Source organism: Cinclus cinclus, chromosome 14 (assembly GCF_963662255.1).
Source record: "Cinclus cinclus chromosome 14, bCinCin1.1, whole genome shotgun sequence".
NCBI classification, from domain to species: Eukaryota; Metazoa; Chordata; class Aves; order Passeriformes; family Cinclidae; genus Cinclus; species Cinclus cinclus.
In genome coordinates this window covers 7,050,219-7,072,147 of record NC_085059.1, presented here as the reverse complement: position 1 = coordinate 7,072,147, position 21,929 = coordinate 7,050,219, and the positions used below count along the sequence as shown (strand labels likewise).

The following is a 21,929-nucleotide window of genomic DNA, read 5'->3' as shown; positions in this document are numbered from 1 at the left end:
TTCAAGTGATTAACATTTAAATAGCATTCTGAACTCCAAACCCAAAATGACTGAAAAAAATGTATTTTAAGAGCAAATGGGAACATTTATATGGCTTTTACCCTTAGCCATGTTTGTATTTTTATCTCAGTGAAGTCAAGTCATCGAACTATCAGGAAATAACCACAAAACTTGGAGAATCAACAGCAGCCTGGCAACCTTACACGTGCTGGGGAGTGCAGGCTGGCCTCTGATGCTCCAGGATAGAGCAGGAATCATCCTAAATACACGAGTGAGCCTAAAGAAAAGTGTTGGGGAGAAAAGCTGCACTGAGGCACTGAAAAGCTTCTCTTCCTTCTTCACCAGCTTTGTGTTTTGACAGCAACGACAACATGATGAGAATGAAAATGTTTGGCATCCCATGAACTGGCTGGCACATCCCACATGCCAGACTCCACTGGGTAAAATGAGAACTCACCAGAAAAAAAATAGAGATGTAAGAGGCACAGGAGACTTGTAGGGGAGAGGAGAACTGAGTAACAGCAGAATACAAATTGGAGAGACATGACCTTAATAAAATATCAATAGTTGAAGGCTTCACCTACATTCAGAGGCACTATAAGGCAGCAAAGAAAGAATTCTCAGCCGAAAGCTTTCCTTAGGATATAAAATACACATTACAAGAAGTCTAGAAAAGTTTAGCATGTATCTTTCAGAATTTTCTCTTGAAATTTATAGGGAATCAAGGGTCATCCTTGATTTAACATAATTTTTCAGGGGAGAACAGCTGAAGTGCCAATTCAGCAATATCTAGTCAAGCACTTGGTCATCCCAGCAGCAACAAAGACAAGCAACATCTAACGACAGAATTGGGTGTGCCCCTGCATAATTATTGGCAAAATAATAATATTAAATTTCAGGAACATTTTAAGATGGCCTGGACTGTCAGGGACCATTTTGATTGTGTCTCACTGTGTTGAGATACTTAAACATCTAGCAAAATTTACATTTTCTAATGTGATGACTGACCACTGAAGAGTTTGTCAGTGCTTCAATTGCTAATAACCACCATGAAATCATCATCATGCTTGCTTAACCAGCATCAAGTGTTTCTCCATGTTCAGGAAACTGGTTAAAGGTGGTGACAAATTTTTTCACAGTAAATCAAAATGCAACCGTATCAAGCTGATAATGAGTCAAGAAGGAAGTGCAGGCCACAGTCTGACAGTCCTCTTTTGGTGGGAATTTAGAAAGAGATTCCAGAAGTTCCTTTTCTGATCCAAAAGTCTGCATCTCTGATTGAACACCACCCACAAAACAATCCTGTGGTATTTCTGTCACTACCTGCAGAATTATAAACACTTGTCACAGCACCCAGACTTCTGCTATTTGAAATTCAACACTGTCTAACTTCTGCCTGCAGGTGAGATCACAGCTGATTCTAGATAATCACATGGTAATTGAGATGCACAACAGAACAAACACATTTTCACAACTTTCAGGGCTAGCAGAGCTAGAGTTGTGTGTAATAACAACGAGGAGAACTTCTGTCAGGAGAGTCCAGCTTGGAGCACTGGTGTCAGAGGAGCTGCTGGACCACACTGACATAGGGATGAGCAGTTGTTTTGGGAAGCTGCATGCAGCCAGGCTACACGAGTGACACAGGAAAGGCAGATGCTGCTGCAGTCTTTCATTAGTGCTTGACTGTAATTGTATTTCTGAGTCTGGCAGATGCTGCCTCCTCACTTTTAACAGCGGCTATTGAGTTTAGTAAGATTACCACAACAGCAACCTAAATGAAGAAATCTTAAAGAAAAAAGCTTGAGGCAAATGACTGGAAAGCAATCCTAAAGTTATTAAACAGGTCTGTGTAGAGAGCGTTCTGTCCTGGACTGGAAGGATGAGGGTGGCATAGTCTCTGTGCTGTAGCCAGAAATATTTTGAGTAATCAAGAGAAAAGCTCATATGCCATTTTGCTAAGAATTTAGGTTCACAGAGCCCAGAAATGACACAGGTTGCAAAGGACCTCCAGGTCACCTGGTCTGAAACCCACTCAAAGCATGACTCATTCATGCACAGTTAATGCAGATCACCAGATCACAGGATAATTCAGAATTCCAGGAAGCTACAGTGGTTTCTTTTCCTGATAGGCTGCCAAAACAGGATGAGCTACAAGGTCAGATTGGGTTACCTTGAGCTTTATCCAGTCTGGATAAAGTCTGGTTTTTAAAACCTTGAAGGACAGAGGATGCACAGCTTTCTGGGCACCCTACTCCTACTACCTGACATCACTGAGAAAATGTTTCCCCCTTACATCTAGTCACAAGGTCTCTTTTTTTACTGCCTGTTGTCTATTCTCCATGAGAAAAAATAAGAACTCCACAGAACAAGATTTTGTACATCACTTCAAGCCCAAATCACGATGGGGAAGAGAAGAGACTACTGTGCTATTAAGGACTTGCAAATGGAAAACTGTACTTTCTTTATTCTGACATTTCTGTACTGTTTACATGGATGATTAATATATTTATGTATACAACAGTGCAATGTATACAATGCCAAACATTGGAACTGATGTACATTCTGTTGTTTTTAAATACTCCTTATGAGTTTGTACACCACAGCATTCTCTTTGAGATTCTATCAAGCCCCAAAAGTACACAATTAATAACCAGTAGATCCTGCTTTAACCTCTCAGGTACTGGGATTCAATTTAGAATTACAAAGCAACACAAGCACTTCAAATTTGGCAAATCTGCCATGAAGATACCTTCCAAGCAACTTCACCAGAAAAGACCTGGGGATACCAAGTATCTGCCTTATTCATTCCAGAAAAAAAAAAACAGAATAAAGAGCAAGTTAGAAGAAAAAAGAACCCCTCAAACCAAAATTTGACCAGTTGAATTTTGGGAAGACTGATGATAGCCATTTCTGAAAACACACATATGACTTGTCACTTCACACGAGTCTATTTTAGGGTCAGCTGAAGTTGTAAATATTATATCTTGTTCCAATTTTAACCCATGTTAGATGAGTGATAATTTGTCACCACTTCTGACATCACTTTATCTGTCAATATGTCAAACTCCAGGCACCAATATGATTATTGGTCCTTTCCAAGTGCAGAAATGAGTTTTCCCTAATGACCAGATATTAGGTGAAGGAGGAGAAGGCTGTCAGCTTTTGGCCTTGATTTAATATTTATTTTAAAATATATGTACCACAGGAGTAGATTTCCTGATACTTAGCAACATCAAAACAGAGGATTTTTCTTGCTCAGTAAAACATGGGGATCACAAGCAGAAGATTTAGGATCAACACTTCTGAGCACTTGCATGATTAGCAACTATGCAAAGTAAATTCCCTCAAGGAAAAAGATTTATTGAAAACTGATACTTGCCAGACATTTGAAAAATGACACTTCATCCCTCATATTATTCTGCTATACAGCCTCTTTAAACAGCAGAGATTTTATGGCAGCTCCTCGTTCCAGGAGCCAGAGCACCACGACAGGCGCAGCGTACGGCTGCAAGAAAAGGCTCCCAGAATGTTTGGTTTAATATGGTTGCAGGAGGGAAGTGTGTTACTTAGATATGACAAATGCTCACAAACTCGGTGCCCGCTGCTGCTCTTGGGTTTTTCTGTCACAGGATTATCTGTCTCCTGGACTAACTGTCCACAGCTAATGGTTGCTCAAAAACTTCTACCTTAAGATGAAGCCTTTGCCATTCTTTTGGTATTTAAATGCAAGAAGTACAAACAATCAAATTAATCAAAGACCATTTTACAGCTTGGATGCATTGCACCCCAACAAAATGAAAGTTTCTGTTCACTGTATTAAAAAAATCCACAAAAGCTAAAAAAAAAAAAAACAAAAAACCCACTTATCCCTTTCTAGAAAACAACATAGATGTCTCAAACCCAAATTGACCTGAAATTCCCAGAAGGCACTTTATACAACCTGCTGAAAAGAAGAATGTACGAGGATAGGGTACAGTAGCTACAAAGCTTTCTATCATCCTCTCCTCTGGCACCTTCAAAAAGGATAAGGAAAACTACATGGTCCAAGAAAAGCCTCTGCTCCACAGAACAGATGTGTAGTTGGACTTGAAGAATGACTTTTGCTGCTCTGTTGGTTACCACTGCATACTTAAGAAACACATAAGGTTTGTGAAATAGGCAATTTAGCAAAAATCCAATTGCGATTATTTTTGTGGGTAATGTTAACTAAACGTTTTGAATTAAATGCACAGACTTTAAAAAAAGCCCAACAAAACCCCACCCTAATCCCTCAACAAAAAACCTCCAAACCATTATTATCTAACCATGCCTAGTTATTTTCTTGCCAAATATAATGTAACACTGGTTTACCACCTCTGCCTTATAGGGCAGAAATGCAGAATGCAGATGCCAGCCAGGTGGTCTAAAACTTGTTCTGAATTCATTTCCCCGACATCAAAGTCAAACAGGACACTTGAAGATGTGACTGTGCCTGAGATGAGAACCCCTCTATCCAGCTCTGGGGCTCCTGACACCAGTGGTACTGTCTGAAGGTGTCAGGCCTTTACAGACAACAATTCAGCCAGAATACAGAATAATCTGGGCCTATATTGTGACATTACATTTAAACTGAAGAATAAACAAATGTCTGAGAAACTCTGATGATTTCTATCCAAAACAATTAACAACAGTATCATCTGTTCTGAAAATTCACAGTAATTATCTTTTCCCTTTAAACAATGTACTTTCTTTCTAAATAATAGTTTTTCCTTCTAAATAATACAGGACCCACAAGGACTCTCTTTTTCTCCCTTTAGTGTCCTGCTTCATCATAAAGCCAATACATTTTCTAAACTGCTCCTGTTCCAGCTCAGGAAATCAGACAGGCTACCAGGATACCTTAATCAGAGTGTTCTTATCAGAGTGTCTCCAGACTAATAAGAAGAAATCCAATCTAGTGCCCATGGAACACTAAATTAGATCTAATCATAGGGCACTCTTCCAATTGTTCAACAGCAGGTCTAAGACCAACGAATGCCATTCTTTTTTTTTTTTTTTTAGTAGCCATTAAAATACTACAAGCAATCCCAGAACAGCTGCTTCAAAGCCACAATCCAAAGAGCTGCACACATTTGTTTGCATTTAAAACATGATCATTTGATGCTCTCCTTGCCAAAAGATACTTTACACAGGAACATGCTCAATAAGACCCTGGAAAGCTCCAGGGTCATGGCATTTTGGGAATCCCAAAATGGGGTGACCTACTTACATTGTCTCAGCTTGAAAATGTTTAAGTAGTTGAAGCACAACACCTTTCAGGGGTTCCCTGGCACAGAGATTTTGTCTCCTTAACAACAAGGCAGCACTTGAGCTAATTCTGACTAAAACCAATTTTATTTTGTCTTAAATATACACTTCACTGAAGGCCTTCTCTACATGCACACCAGAACTATCTATAAAGGAGTTAAAAATTGCTCACTGCCTTATGCAAAAGTTCCAGACCCACATTTTTATAGGACACGGTGATCCATGTGTTGAGTGATTTTCTTATTTATATTTTTCTGCTGGGAAGGATTCTGTCTGTGAAGTGTCCTGGATTAGACAGAACAAGTCTTGAAGAGTATCACTTCAAAGTTGTAACCGTAAAATATTTGTGTTGGGGAAGACAATTGTAAATCTCAGATTTTTTAAAATACAGTTTTTTTCTCAGAGGTCAAGGCTGGATGAATCCCAGCTCCTCTGTACTGTCACAATTACTGTCCTCACATCTAGCAAACCATCCCCAAAATTTCTTTTACTGCCCAGGCTGCCACAGAAACACTGAAGTACCAGAAAACTTGTGAGGTTTAGGGCTGGGCATCTCCCCATTGCCCCAGCCAAACCAAAGGGGCTCTTGCTTGCCCTGCTCTGGAACAGGGTGGTCCATGTCTGCAATTATGGTCTTATGGATAAATTACACATCTGAGCATAGAGAGTCATTCCAGTGACTTCATTTTACTTGTTTGGCTTTGCTCATGAATGCTGATCTAAATCTAAGCTTGCTTTGATATCCCAAACAAGGACAGCAAAGGCTGCAATCACAGTGACAAATCCAATGGCAATGACAATCTTCAGGAAATTCATTGCTGGCTACATCAGGATTGTCAGAAAGGCTTTAAGTAACATGTCTAAAAGCTACTTCATATTCTATTTTAAATACAGTTTACTGTTTGGGGTGGAGTGCTGTATGTGACATAAACCAGAATTGACTCACTTTTGATACATCACCTTTATTTTCTGAGTGCATCATCCATGATGGCAATCAGAGCATTAGGAATACACATTAAACTCACTTCCCTTCTGCTCCCTCTACTGCCTGGCTGATGATTCCCTTCCCTTTGAAGGAGTTACTGGTTCCCAATGTGATCATGGAGACAAGAGTGAGTGAAATTTGCAATTTCACCTTTGGCTTAGGAAATATTTTCAGCTCCATTAATACATACCAAATATCACTCTATATATCTTACCCTGATCATGACTGCAAGTAAAATCACACACGACATAAAGTACTTTAAATAACAATATATTGTAAAATCATTTCTCTTGCAACTAACCCCATTTGACATAATAAGAACGTGGAACTGTGCACAAGTTGCAGCAATCAGACCTCTCACGTTGCCCTTTCACTTGCCTCAGCAGGTTCTTGCAGCACAGAAGCCATCAAGGATCCAGACATTCAACCACAAGTGCTAAATGTGTAAAAACAATCAGATGGCATCCCCACCCACTCATCAGCCGGTGACCAAATTTCCTTTCTTGGACTGAGTCTCTCATTTCCTCCCCACACTTAAATCCTCTGTGTCTATTATCCATTATACACACTGTGCTATAAAACTGTTGACACCTCCCTTTTTTAGTTTTTTTCAGCCCTTGCCTCCCTCTTGCCTGACACAGAAACAACAGACTAGCACATCCCGGTGAGTTTTCAGTGGAAAAGGTGTTCTATTAATGTCAGAAGCTGAAAGAACAGTAAATCCAGCTAGTCAGTAAAATAAAGAAGAGGAAGGGATCATACTCACAGCAGCTGCAGAGACACAAGATCATCAAAAAGGCCCTGGGGAATCTCTGTGATCTTGTTTCCATAGAGCACTCTGAAAGATTCAGGAAGAGAAAATAAATCTTAAATAACAGCCCAGTTTAGTGTCCTCCCACATCTCTGCATTATCATCTTTATTGATCATGGTGCACCATGCCCAGGATCTGTGGGCATTTCATTTAACCACTGATCTCATTTTCTTTTCAGAGAGCACATGGCATTAAATGAGTCGTTATGATTCAGGCTTCGTCTGGTGTTGGAAGGCATTTTTAATGTAGAAACTGGACACCATCCAAATACTGTATCTGAAATATTTTTCATTCTGTTAAGAGATTTTTTTCCCATCGTTTTTAGAAATACTTTAGCCATTGAAAGGCACACTGTCTGATGCAAAACCTAGAATTCTGCTCAGTAATACTGAATTTAAAAGCCAGAGAGCACAAGCTGGTTGTCGATAAAATTTCATATAACTGAGTCTCTTAAGATACAGTAATTGGCATGAAATGTGACATGGCATCATTGGATAAAATATTATGGCTTCACCAGCTGTTGTTACCATTTCAATGAACTAATATAAAGAAATTTATCCTGAACTGGAAATAGACATATATTTCAGGAATTCAAAAATAATTTAGGGATAGCTTAGTTATAAAAATCAGTAGAGCTTTAATAACAAAAATGAGAGTCACTGTGTATATTTCATCAACCATAAATATATGACCTGACAACCATGATTCAGTTTTAACATTAAAAATATTTCATTTTTAATGAAAAAATGCACATATATTATTCTTAGAAATTGAACGAAGGGGGAAGAGACAGAGCCACCATTATGCTGAGATGTGTTACCCAGTGATCAGAGCAAAATCATGTATGACAGGAACACCAGAAATTCTGTCATGGCTGAAGTGTTTGCTCATGCCACTTCTGCAGGTCGGTATCATTTGTCAAAACCAGAGAGTGGCTGAGGAGCTTATGTGAATCCTGGTAAAAGGGAAGATGATGATGATCTGACAACATTTTGTCTTACCTAAACATTTTAAACTGGGAAAAACAAAATTTATGTCATTTCTATGCTCTACATAGGACATGGCAAATGGTTATAAACCAGCTCATACCAAAACTCTGCTGCTTATGTGTCACTAAATTGGTTGATTCACTCCCTTTTTAATGTGATCACAATATTTAATGCGATCACAATGTGATCACTTTTTAATGTGTCACAATAGGCTGGCAATGAATCAAAAGACCTTGTGAGGCTTGGATGTTGGCTGAAATCCTGGCCTACCCTGCCTCACAACGTTTGAAATATTAGGAAGAGTTGAACATACTGAAAAACAGACTGTTAGCATGACAGACCATTTCCAATACCCCCTGGCCTTCCCAGAGCATCACTGCTTCAGTATACTCTTCATCAGTCACTGGCAGTCCACCACCCCTGTGGGAGTGTTCCCAGATCAGCTCATTTCTGAGCCCAAACAAAATGACACCATTGAAACACCAAAACCTAAACTGAAACCTAATTTTTCATTACTTTTGCAGTTTAGCAGGAACTGAAGTGCTACTCAAGAAACTAATGGCCACCCAGGACTCTATTCTCTCTAAACAAACGTAACAATTTCTGTATCTAGTTCAGAGCCAGGAGGGTGGCTTTTCATGTGCTGCTCCAGTTAGTGCTTTTTGTGAGCAATGAATGCTTCTATATTTTCCTTTATTGTTTCTCAACTTTCACTTCGGAACACATGCACAATTTCCTACTTCAACAAAATGTAATGTAATACATGAAGATTCTTATACTCTATCCAAAGCTAGATGGAAATAGTGGCTGAACTTGGAAAGGTTTTACAGGATCATTTAGACAGAACATTCAAGTCTCTGGATTTCACTGGGCTCTAAACCAACATGTCAAAGGCTGACTCCCAGATTTTCTTCTGAACAAAGATGTGCACATCTCTATCAGAAAGCAAAAGCAAAATCAAAACCTCTGCAAATAAATTATTTGTAAAAGGTTAAAACACCAATGCCCACAGGACCCAGTATGCTTCCTTTACACCTTCCAGTCTTTCTGAAAATCCTTTCTTTAGCTTTCTGTAGCTTTAGTGTGTCATCTGTACACTGAGTTTAGACTGCAAACTCTGGGATGCCAGAGAAATATCTTCCTTAGTTTTGTGAAGGAGCAGGATCAGCAGTACTGATCAATAATGCATAGTACAATTGCAAAGAAGAACTGAGAAGCTAAGTTTTACAAAATGCCCATGGAAAGTAACAACATCCCCACTCCAGCCTAAGGGTTATTCTTCTGTAGAGGTAAAACACTTAGGGAAAGCAAAACCTTAAAGAAATATCAACACTCATGTCCTATGGTACTACTGAATGGAAATATAGAAGTAAAACCCTCAGAGCAATTTTTTTCATTTATTTTTAATTTGAGAGTCAGAAGGTCATAGTGCAGTGTGCTACTGAAGTTTAAACCTTGGATGTGTTTATACATCTTCTTAATTATTTAGAGCAAAGTAAAACAGATCAAAGTAGCTTATAAAATAAAACAAAGCTCCGATTTTTAGAAGCCATGAAAAGGAAAATAAGCATTTTCCAAACTAATTTGGCTTATGTGCATGTGGCACATTAGCATTCAAACAGATTAGCAGCTAAACAAAAGTCAGTATGAGAGCTCAGGCACTTGTCTCTAATTCATATTCATGTTCAGCACTGCACAGAACCAAATTATCTCATGCCATGTCTGCCTGCCACGCCAGGGCTGCAGGCAAAGGGCCCTGCCAGGGGAAGCACAGAGGAGGGGAGATCTGCACTGCACTGCAGCTCCTCTTTGGAGCTCTTACTGCCCTTCACTGCAGGAAAAAAGCACAGAGAACCTGCTTTGCTCAGAGCTCCCTATTTCTGTGTCAGCTAGGAGAGCACATGCTCGCCAAGGAACATGATTTGGGCTGGCTCCTGGTCCATCAGGCTCCTGCTCTGATCCAGCAGCTGCTGCCCTGGACAGAGCTGATGGAGCTGCCAGGCTGGGAGTCCCTGCAGCCACAGTGCCCATCTCCCTGCTCTGCACCCCTGTGCTCCCTCAACAGCAGCTCTGGGGGGAAAAGGAACCTAACAAAAACCCCTGACAAAAAAAACAAAACACAAACAAACAAACAACAAAACAAAAAAAGCAAAACAAACATACAGAACAAAACAAACAACAAAACAAAAAACAAAACAAATTTAAAAAGCCCTACAGCTGGAAACACAACCAGTTCAATTCAAGGGCTTCACTGAAATGCCAGTGCTTTTTTACCAGCATAGGTAAATTTTAAGAGATTTGCCCTCTGGTATTACAAGTTCTAAAAATGGTGTTCACTTGCTTCCCTCACACGTGCTGCATGCAGGTGTCCTGGCTAATGTGCAAGCTTGGCACAGGAACACAGCCCTTCTTCTATCCCAAAGCACCTCAAATTTTAGACCCAAAGCATTTTTTAAATTAAAAATACACTAACAAAGTTAACATTAAATAGAAAAAAATTAGCTCAGTAATTGCTGCCAATAGATAGTGAATCTGTGAATTATAACTTTTATTAGAACACAAAAAATTACTAATTTATTTTCTGTATGGGCTCCTGATTCTTCATTGGCTTCTCATCTTTAGGAGAGCAAGTCAGCCACAGGTCTGACAAATACCACAGCTCATAAAGCACAGACCACTGGCAGCACTGCAAGCACTGGAAATCCCTGGGAGCACCACCCTAAAGAGTCATTATGGATCTGCAACAAGAAATTACATAAATATAAAACCGTTACAAATGAGGCATTGTGTTTCTTCAGCCTGATTCCAGCATCACATTTTAATAGTCCCCTAACGATGTATCTATCCCAAGACACATATTAAATTTCCAATTAAATAATTAACTGTTACTATTAAATGTCAAGTTTTGATGTTTAACCCATGATATTCTAAAATAAAGACTAAACAGTGAAAATAGTCACTGCATAGATTGATCTGCAATTCTGGGACACAGTCACACAAAGAAATCACAGCAAGCACACATAGCCACAAGCATGTTGGGTGAGAATATAATCAATGATGGACCAAAACTTCAGCAGAAGGTCTTAAATAATGAAATTTACACTGATTCTTCACAGTCTCTATCCCTTCTGACCCTTGCACCATTTTAAAATGCGGGACTTTGCACTGACTTTATCAATACATGGCCTTTCAGATGCACTGAAGTTTAACATGCCACCTTCCAAGGGTGTGAAACAATAATTGCTGTGTTCTTTATTTTATGTCTCTGCTCCTCAGCTTCCTTACTTGCAAATATAGTTGCAATTTAGCTGCTTCATTAAGTCAGATCTCAGAATACAGAGATTTTTCCCTTGAAGGTGACACAGAGTTTTTTGAGGTATGAAAGCCTGGCACAGAATCCCTTACTTTAGACCATATGGTTTCCAGCTAAGTGTTCCTTTATTTTGGCTGGGCTGAAACATTCTTACTGAAGTGTCAAATTGTGACTTTATGCAATGTCTTTTTCAGTCCTCAGAATGCTTTTAACTTTCTTTCAGACTGTGAAAACAATTCTTGCTAGAAGAATTATATTTCCCAAGCTATGTACAATGGCACAGGCTCAACATGAATTCAGGTTTTCAGAAGAGGATAAATTGATAGGGATAAAAACAGCAATAAATTTCTAATATCTAAAAGAAACTTAGACATGTAATAATTTTCCCCTGCACTATTTCATATTTCTTCAGAACAAGCTAAGCTAAATAAATCACGGTAAAACTATCCAAAGCAATCTGTAACCTTAAAATAAGTTTGTCAGCTATTGCAATAGACAGTGTTTTATTGCAGATTTCAAATCAGCATGAATGACACCCCATACATCATCACCCAGGAGATGATGGTCTAAATGGGACTGCTATGTCAAAACCTAAGCTGTCTCTTGTCTTTGTGCCCAGGCTGATCCAAGCTTTTGAACTGTTCACTAGCTTAATTCAGTATATGAGCAAAACCAAAGGAATTCTCCCACTGCAATGGTCTAAAACTTATTCATGCAGTTTAACACACTGAAGGCCTAGACTATTTTGTCATATCTCATAAAATGTCCCCAGACAGTCTAGATATGGCCTTCCAAACCTACATTTGTGGGACATTTACTGACCCCAATAATTACATTTATCTTTGATATTATTAACAATAACCAAATGCTGATACAATTCTCTTGCTGATTCTCAGTTAATTAAATGAAAAACTAATTTACGTTAGGAAGTGTGTGAAGCAGTCTTGAAACATGAAACTATTTCTATTGTCCCCCATGCTCTGGGCTGTTATTAACCACTCCAACTCCTGCAGAGGCCCTGCTTACCATGGAACACAAACACCAGGTACTACAGAGTGTTTCTCTAACTTTTCCTTCAAATTCAGATAACACCTTCTTTTGCAACCAACCAATTTTGCCACATTTCTCAATGCAAGGGTACTATTTGCTCTCATATGCAGGAAGTATTGCATGGCAAGACTAATTCTTCCTGTACAAGAAGAAGAAGAAAAGGAAAAGCCAGGAAACTAGGTAGAAGAAGAAGAAGAAGAAGAAAAAAGTAAGTTCTTAAAGGATAATAATTTTAGTTCCTTGTTTTGTAACAACCAGGAAAAAAAGAAGTTATGTGCATCCCCAAATGTTTCTAAGTAGGAATTTTTCATTCCAAAGAATAATATGAACAGGGAACAAAATCCCATTGGAAAATGGGCATAAAATTTTTTTCCTGCATCTGGGGAATGGAGAAGCCTTGAATACCCTACAGGAACAAACCTGCCTTTCTTCTGCTAAATGCAGCGAAAACCATGGTAGAAATGACTGCTTTCAAGTATAATCACTTTGTGTCCTGTTTGACTCCCATAGGTGAATTTCTTGTTGGAGAAAATATATAGATTTACAATAAAAACTTATGACCTGCTAGCACACTTGGCACTTTTAAAAGATTTAAGTTTTATACATTTTAGAGGAAACAGCTTCTCTTATAAACATTCTCATGTTTTGAAAACTGCAATACACTGTTTTTTCTACCATCTCAACACAAGTGCAACAGGCAGAATGCTCTGAGCATCATTTCTGCCTGGCAACACCAAGCCAAGTTGACTTCAGAAGAAAGCAAAGTAGAACCCACTAAATATAGGCCTGCATTAGGCAGGCAGACTAACAACACTGGCTGCCTTCCAGAGGAGCACTCCGGCTCTCCAGACCCATAGGGAGCACTGTGATTGCATGCAAGCAGGGAGCAGAGGGAGGAGCACAAAATGGGAATAAAAACAGACAAAAAAAGCACGAGGATATTAGGTCGTATACAGCAGCACTTCATTTTTAATGGAAAGCAAGTTGATTACTCTAATTTGTGCATTAACACTTTCTCCTCCTTTCTTCTGGTTGGAACTCAGCTAGCTGAGAAGTCCAGCTGCTCTGGGCAGAGCTGAAACCTCGATGATGTCTCATTAAAATGTATGCACCGATCACATTTGACTGAGGTGCAGGAACAGTGAGGGTTGTACCGTGTATGCAGAGCTGTGTTCCTTCAGGGCATGCAGCTGAGTAACTGGGGCCTTGACACCACAAAGACTGAGCTGCTAAGAGGGAAAACACTGGTAAGCCACTGTCTCACTTCATTCCTGCCTCCTTGTTCTTTCTCCTTTGGCAGTGTCATTGGGAGGGCTGGCACTTCCAAGGAGTCCTCTCCTCTTGCACTTGTCTTTCTGGGCCTGACTGAGCTGGGCTGGTGGCTGTGGCAAAGTTCAGACAAAAGAAGATACTCTGCTTCTGAGGGGTAGAAACCTGGGGCAGCTTTCTCCAGAGAAACCCAGATTCTGCTGACCAGCACATCATTTTGCTCCATAGGGCTCAGAAACTGAAAGAAGTACAGGGAGGAACCTGCCAGGTCATGAAAGGTGACTGGTCATGAAAGATAAGGCTTGTCATCTATAGGGAAAATATTTTAAGACCTACCTGCAATGAAGAGCAGGGGCAAAACCTTTCAAAAGAAAATAAAACCACAGCGGACAACTGACCCTAGAGGAGGAGGCTGATGATTTCAAGACTGGAGTTGATACTGTCTGGAAACAAGGCTGCCAAGGAGAAGAGAAACTGTGTGGTACAGCTTTGTGTGTCTGTGGTGGAGGCAGACTGAGGCAAACATGGAACAAAGGAAAGACTCGGAGGCAGTTCCCTCGCTGCAGCCTTTGCTGTGCTGCATCCTACCTCCCTGCCACAACCTACTGTCATTAACTTCAGCACTGTTTTACCCACTTGGAAATGAACATATTCAAACATCATTTACTTAAAATATCCGATGCCTTGGATGACTGGGCAGAGAATACACAGTCATGTCACTTTATTCTGTCTGCAAGTCAAAACACTATAAACTCCTGCCCAGTTTATGCTTTCATTTCCTCTCTCTAATGTGTTTTGTCCCACACTCTTGAGGACACCTGGGGGTATCTGAATTAACTACGTTAAAGCTGAGTAAGTTTTACCTTGGGAACTCAAGCCCAGTGGAAATGTCTTATCCATCCAACTCACTCCTAGCTAGGAGGTTTGCAAGGACCAGGAAGCTGCAGCACTGCAGCATCAGCAGTAGTTTCATACTAAGCCAAAACTGCAGCATCCAGTAAATGCCACTCTCTTGCTGAATTGTTTCCAGACAGCAGTGAGGGATTTGACCATTTCCACAGCATGTTGAATAACACTGCCTGAACTATTGAACAAACACCAGCAACACTTAATATAGATTTCTGGCATTCTCCCAGCTGGATTCAGGGCACAAAAAAAGGGCCAATCATTCTGCATTCTGGCTAAGAGGTTTCCTGCAACATGTAAGTTTAGTACTTACTTACTTTTTGATATCCTTCTAGTAAAAAAATATTCAGTTTCTCTGAATTAAGCAGTATTAGAAAATAAAATTATGGCAGCTTGTAGCAACAAACTACGGTTTTTAAAAACCAAGCTGGGTTATAAGAATATTAATGACATAATTGTTTCCATACTGTTTTTAAAATTAACGCAGGTAAATACCATTCTCGTTGTGCTTCCCTCTTTTCCCAGCATGTGGCTTTCTACCACTCTATTCTAATTTACACTCAATATACAGCTTCTGACCTTGTATTGCTCTTTCTACCCATTAAAAGCTTGACTTTTAGTAGTGCTGTGGGTACCTAGGCTGAAATACAGCTGCATGTAAATTCAACTTGGTGTTAAAGCAGTTTTCTGTGTTCTATAAAGAGAAACAAATGGTTGCCAAAATATCCTACCTTCCTTTTAACTTCTGTATGAAATCATATCTTAGTCCCCTTCCAGCTTAATAAAGCAGTAATTACAGCTAAGGCATATAAACATTTTCTTATGACTAGGTCCTTCCCTAATTAGTTTGAAGAAAAAAAGACAAACCAAAACCCACCACCACCAAAAACAAAACAAACAAACACTCAAAAAAACCCCACACTACAAAAATCCAAATAAACCAGACAACTCTAAAGAGAGTGTAATTTCTTTACTATCAAAGAAAAATCCAGTATGGAAGTATTTCCCCAACTCTTTTCTGATTACCACCACCGATGTTTGAGCCAAGGTGAGGTTCTGGTGAGCCACGAGGACTAGGGGTGCACAGAGCAGCGTGCAGGTGCACGTGTACAGCAGATTGAATAATGCTCTGATTTGAAGAAGAGCAGAAGTCAGCAGCCTTATGAGAGACTTGCAGACAATCCTCCTTTCTAAACTTCATTTTTCATTTACAAAATTTTTCATTTACAAAAGATCAGATGCTTCACACAAGCTGGCAGTTGCACACAGAAACATATGTTCCCCCAGACAGCACATTATCATTTTTATTCCTTTTACATGCAAGCTCTCCCCAAATGCCCATTCAGTTCTATTTTCTACTTACAATGAAATGAGAGATTTCAAGCCTTTGAACGCATCAGGTGCAATGTCCGTTATTTGATTCTTGCTGATGTCTCTGTGAAAAGAAAGAAGGATTTTAAAAAAGTTAGTAAACAGGAATCTAATGAGAATATTTTAGCTGTGCCTTAATGGAAGAACACACTTGACAGAAAAATGATGATCGCATAATGTAAATGATGACATAATCTCAGAGAAATGATGAACTATGCAGAGATAAGCAAATTCCAGGAAGGATCAAAAACATCAGCCAGTATGACAGGCCATAGACTCAAAAGAGAGCACCCTTCTTAATAAGGTCTTTCATTTAATGGATGTTAAGAAGAGGTTTTTATGAAGAACAACAGTGACATTGATGGTGGTCCTCAAGCACGAGGAGCAGCCCATGACAAAGCATAAAAGTGGTCTGAACATCTAAATGCAGGCAAGGAAGGCCAATTTTATAACAGAGAGGATCATGCAGAGGGCCCAGCCCCTGATCCCAAAGCAGGGAGCTCAGCACTCTTCCACTGAGGTCTGGGCTTTAATGGCCTAGAAAAACAAGCAGCACAAAAGTCATTCAGCCTTGATGGTGCTGAAGTTCAGACGCTGGAGGAAGCCTTCAAGCACCTGAATGGGAACTGTGCTGCTCTGAAGCCAGCAGCACTGTGGGAACCCCCAGAGTGCTGCAGACCTTGTCAGGGACCCCAGCAAGATCCCACCCTTTTGGCTGTGGTGTGAGTGGGATTCAGTATTGCCTGCTGTATTTTTAAAGTAAAGTGGGCTCCTGGTTTGGAAAATACTCTTCGATTTGAATTATAACCAGCCAAGAACACAAAGATAAATACAGACTGAGTCACAGTCACTTTATACAAGGAGCCAAATTTAATACAGTTGCCACCCAAAGTCAGAGCTGGGTGCCTCATGGTCACTGTCATCCAGACTTTCTGTCCATCAGTTCAACCAGGTGCTGAGTTGGGCCACAACCTTCAGCCACCCCACTGCGCTCCCCAACAGCTGATACCAGCTTGTAAAAGTAGTAACAAATCTCTTCACTAACAGCTGGAGCAATACAGTATTTCAAGTAGTTCTTCACCAACGTTTCCACTGGAGCACATGTTACGGATCCAAGTAGACTCTGAATAAAACATCACTTGAATGAGAACCTACTAATCAGAAAGTAAGGAGGCTTCCCATTCTACAGACCTTTTGAGCTACAGATTATGTTGGTTAAAATTTTAATGAGGTCCTCAAACTCTTTTCAAACCTAGCCATGTTAAGTGGGATTTTTTGATTTGGTGTTTTGGTAACTTTTCTAAGGCTTTTACCTTTTCTAAAGCTGATAAAAAATTGCTCTGCAATCTACTGAAGCTTTCTGTTAAACATCCTGCCTAGCAGGACAGGATTCATGGAAAGATTTGGTTTTGCAGCTCAACTTACAGGCAGCCAAACTTGTAATTGTGAAAATAGGAACATTTATTTTTATTTTTATACAGGTTTTTGTGAAAGTTGTTTGAACTGACTGTTGCTTTTTCTCTAGTAAATAGAAGTATGAAGTGGATCAGTCCTACCTATTTATTGAAGAATATATTAAAATCTGCCAAAATCACGGGAAAAGGTGAGTTTGCTAAATAATGACAAGCATGTGGAAAGAGGCCTCTAGTTTGTGAGAGAAGTATTTCAGCACTGTTTCAGTGATCTGCTACATCTCAACATTTCCATCCTGCCTCTCTCCCCCATGTCCGGACGCTAATGAGCGTATAACTAATGGTGCCTGAACGTGCAGAAATGCCATGCTGGGCAACAGCACTCTCTCACTTCATGCAGATGCACTACAATCAGCATTAGAAGATAATTAGACACATTATTTCCTTTCCATTAGAGCCCAAGTTCCACTGCTGTCAGATAAGGAGGTTCCATCTCCTTCTGACTTGACTGAAAGGGACTCAATTTTGTTCTCCTATTTTTGTTCCCTTCGTTCGGCCTGCTTTGGTGAGATTGTCCTATTCTGTCCTTCATTTACATCAAGACAGAGAAAGGCTTGTTTAAGCTGCACAGCTAAGAAAATTTAGATGACATAACCCTTACTTTCATAGTTTAGGGTATGTCAGAACCACTCAGGGGAAGCGTGCCTCTTCAACTGGAAATACAGGAAAATGATCAGGATTCCACTCAGGCAGGGATGATATCAGTAACCTCACACTCCCTCCCTGCACCTCTGACAGCATGGTAGAAATCTCTTTGCACACACCTTGGAGAGTGGCTGTGCTCAGTCACCAGCTGGGGACATAAACTGGCTTTGCACCAGGGGAGCAAGGATACCCTGCAAGTTACTGAGTAACACGTGACTATAGGGCTTAAATGTCTTCAATGCAAAAGGTTTTGAAACAAAACAGATTTATTTTTAGAAGCAGCCAAATGCAATGCTATTAATAGCATTGGTTGAATATTCCCTTTGTTGACTAACGTTATTAAAAACAGATTACTTGACTATCTCCAGCATTTAAAATAGGCTGTCTTCATTTGGTAAGTGTACTCAGCAAAATCCATGTCATATATGGTTTGGTTTGTAGAAGCTGCTTAAAAAATGTCACAACTCCACAGAGCTACTGGGAGGCCTGTGGAATCTCAATGTGTTTTGTGCTAAAATGTGGTAAAATTAGTCTGACAACATGAAATGCCACTACAAGCATCAGAGCTAGAGAGGTGCGACCACATCCTTCAAAGTTATTCCATGTATTTGGCTCTTACACTTGCTCTACAAACTTTCTAGTTAAAAGCCTCAGAAGAGCAGAGACAGGAGATGTGGGCAATTACAATTAAGTCCAAGACAAAACAGGTTTCAGCTCGTTTACTAAACCTAATCAACAAAATAACTCTCCCACCCTGGAAGTTGTTGAAGAGACATTCTAAACAGCAAACTGCAGCTATATGCAAGTATGATACTTGAATTAATATACATTTTTTTGCTATCATCTTGACCTAATAATATCAAGCCATATCAAGATTATGTTGGACAAGTGGATCTAATTTAATAATTAATCTCAGTTATCCAATTAGTTAAGGAAAGGAAATTTCATTATCTTGCAGGAAATACTCAGTAAAGAATCAAAATATAGAGAGTACAGAATTGCAAATGAGGACTATTATCTCTACTTTCACAACTTTATTGCATATTTATTCACCAGAAGAAGAAAAATACAATAAAATTTAACGGTATTATGCTAATGCTATCCTCTGAATGATATCAAATATTACTATAGTAATTAATATTAACAATAACAACAATTATATTAATGTTCTTCATTTGTATCCCTAGTAGGGTATCCATTAATTAAACTGATAATCTTCCTGATATGGCACTGCTCATTGAAATCAAAGTGACACAAGTGAAGAAAGGCTAACATAACTTCAGTGACATTGAACTTATCCTTCCTCTAAAGGAAAAGGATGGATGATTCTTTTGTTTTAGGATCTAATCTTTTCGCCAGAGTATATTTTTATGTTAACAGAACTGGGAATCTTGAAAAGATGGTGTCAAGAAGCTTTTTAAATGCAGAAAAAAAAAGTCCTCAATAAAACTATGTGTAACGGAACTGTTGCTCCATCCAGAGCCTCACTGTCCAGCAGGAGCTAAACTTTAACAAGGTGACAGGTGGCTAAACAAATGGCAAAACATCAGGTTTGTTTTGGGACATTCTGCAGCCCAAACACCTGTCCCAAGCTCTCCCACAAGACCCTGTCATGGTAACTAAGTTTTGGAACAGATCATCTGGCACAATAACTTACTATTTCATTATGAGTTCAAACCTCAATAAGTATGCCAATTACACCCCAAAAAACTGTTGGCACCACTTGCTAATGGAATTCTGCTGCGAAATTCTAACACTGATCATTTCACATAGCAAGAGTACATTGCATAGGGCAGCTATCCACATTAAAGAATACTTTTTGGTCAACTTCCATAAAACTAGAGTTCACCAATCAGTGAAAAATGAAAAGACAGTAAAACATTGCAAAAATCTAGAATTAGTCATACCTTAGAAAGAACTACGTAGTGATTTTAATAATAAAAAAGTTACAATTCAGGTCACTGAAGAGGGATCCATCATTATTCACTGAAATTACCATCTTATTATTCAATACAGTACTTCTTTAAAAATACATACAGCTATATTGAAAGTGAGACAGAAGAAGAGAGACCATCTAAGATTGATGATTTGACCTGTTAAATATTAAGATCCATATTTACAGCTCTTCAGCTCTAGGAATTTGCTAAGCTGGGACTAGAAAACAACAATTTTGCCCTGAAATAAATGGTATGGTACAAATTCACTTCAGTTTCCCAAAGCTATCTGATAATCCAGTGTGTTCTGTGAAATGAGCTGAGAGTGTCTTAATTCCAGTATTGTTCACCTCAGAGAAGAACTGCAAAGGCACTTTTTTCAGCAGCATTAGCACTGATCAGCAAAGGCTGAATGACTTCTGGAAGTTACTGCTCCAGTAGTAACATCAGGATCTCCACACTGTGGTGAAGCAGGGGTAACTTGCTTTATTTGATTTGTGTCATCATGGAACTGTCACATCATCTCTCACATATCAGTCAAAAATGAAAGAAAAACCTGACTGGGGGAATGCCCCATGTTATCTGCATGGCAGCACCGCTACACATCAGGATTATTGTTATTTTTTTTAATCCAAAGACAAAACACAAGAGGTAATAAAAGGAAGAATTATCTGGGTATCTACTGGTGATTAAGTGACAGAGAAAACAAGCTCCAGCAGGTTTCTTTGTTTTCTTGTAAACAGTCAAAGCATTTCAACATCAGGACATCAAAGGCACTACAAAGAACTGCTCAGTGCTCTGCAAGAACGTGACTCCTGCTATAACTGGGGTCAGCCACCCCGACGTGCTGCAAGCAGGCACAGAACAGATGAGAAGAGAAATGGAACTTCAAATCTCTTCTGAGGAAGCAGATTTGAAGTCTGAACAGACTAACAACTAATTAAATCACACCATTTATAATAGGAAGTAAAATTAAGCATTATTAAGGATTTCATGCACTGTCGGGCATCCTGAACCAAATTCCACTGTTGCTAACACTCTGAAGAGATGATTTGTGCAATCCCCAGTGATTTCAACACAGAATTGCCAATATGTTTCTAAAATGAAGATACAGAACTTGAAGAGAGAAGATTCATGATTGCTCTTGAATGTTGGTCTTATTAAAACTTACATTCTCTTAAGCTTCTTGTACTGGGTGAAAGCTCCAGGGGGAATGATTTTGATGAGGTTTTGTTCCAAACGTCTGAAAACAAACAAAGCAATATACAAGTTAACTACACAGCTCCAAGAGAGGAATCACGTTAAATATGACAGCACATTTTATATAAATACAAAGCAATTTTACAGGGCTGTATGCAAAACATGTTTTTATTTTGAAGTCAACTAAATAGATAAAATACTGAGAAAATTACTTAGAAAAATGAAATAATCTCTTTGATTGCTAAATTGGTAGAGAAAAAAATGTCACAAGCTAAGGAAATTGCACTTTTAAGGCTCGTGGAATTAATAAAGAATAGTAGGCATATTTTAAAGTTAAGGTAGACAACAGAAAATACAGATGCTTTCCTTGACAACTGTTGTAAATAGAATGGAGCTGTTTAAACTGACAGCTAGGCTAGGCTGTGACAGTTTAGTAAACAGATTAATAACACAATCAGACCAATTCAGGAGCAACAACCTGTGGGAACATGCTAGAAATCAAACTGAATTCACTGCAAGATGAATTCAGATTTTTAAGAGGGTGGGGAGCATTTTAAGTTAAAAGGGTAAAAAAAGAGAACTGCATCTTCGTATTCCAAGTACCAAATACTTAAGTTTTTCCAAAATATGGTCCAGACTACATGAAAAGTCTGCTGCTATTATTTCTAAGATTTGGCTTGAGTGAAGTATTCTTTAT

At 39.2% G+C, this 21,929-nt stretch overlaps 1 protein-coding gene across 1 annotated transcript in view; it reads right to left on the bottom strand.

Moving 5' to 3' along the window:
* Positions 1-21,929, bottom strand: part of SLIT3 (slit guidance ligand 3) — a 468,658-nt gene that overhangs the window by 128,285 nt on the left and 318,444 nt on the right. The window contains exons 10-12 of the mRNA XM_062502022.1: positions 21,204-21,275; positions 15,974-16,045; positions 7,038-7,109 (exon numbers count right to left, since the gene is read on the bottom strand). Coding sequence (XP_062358006.1) covers positions 7,038-7,109; positions 15,974-16,045; positions 21,204-21,275 — 216 coding nt within the window. The remainder of the gene's footprint in view (positions 1-7,037; positions 7,110-15,973; positions 16,046-21,203; positions 21,276-21,929) is intronic.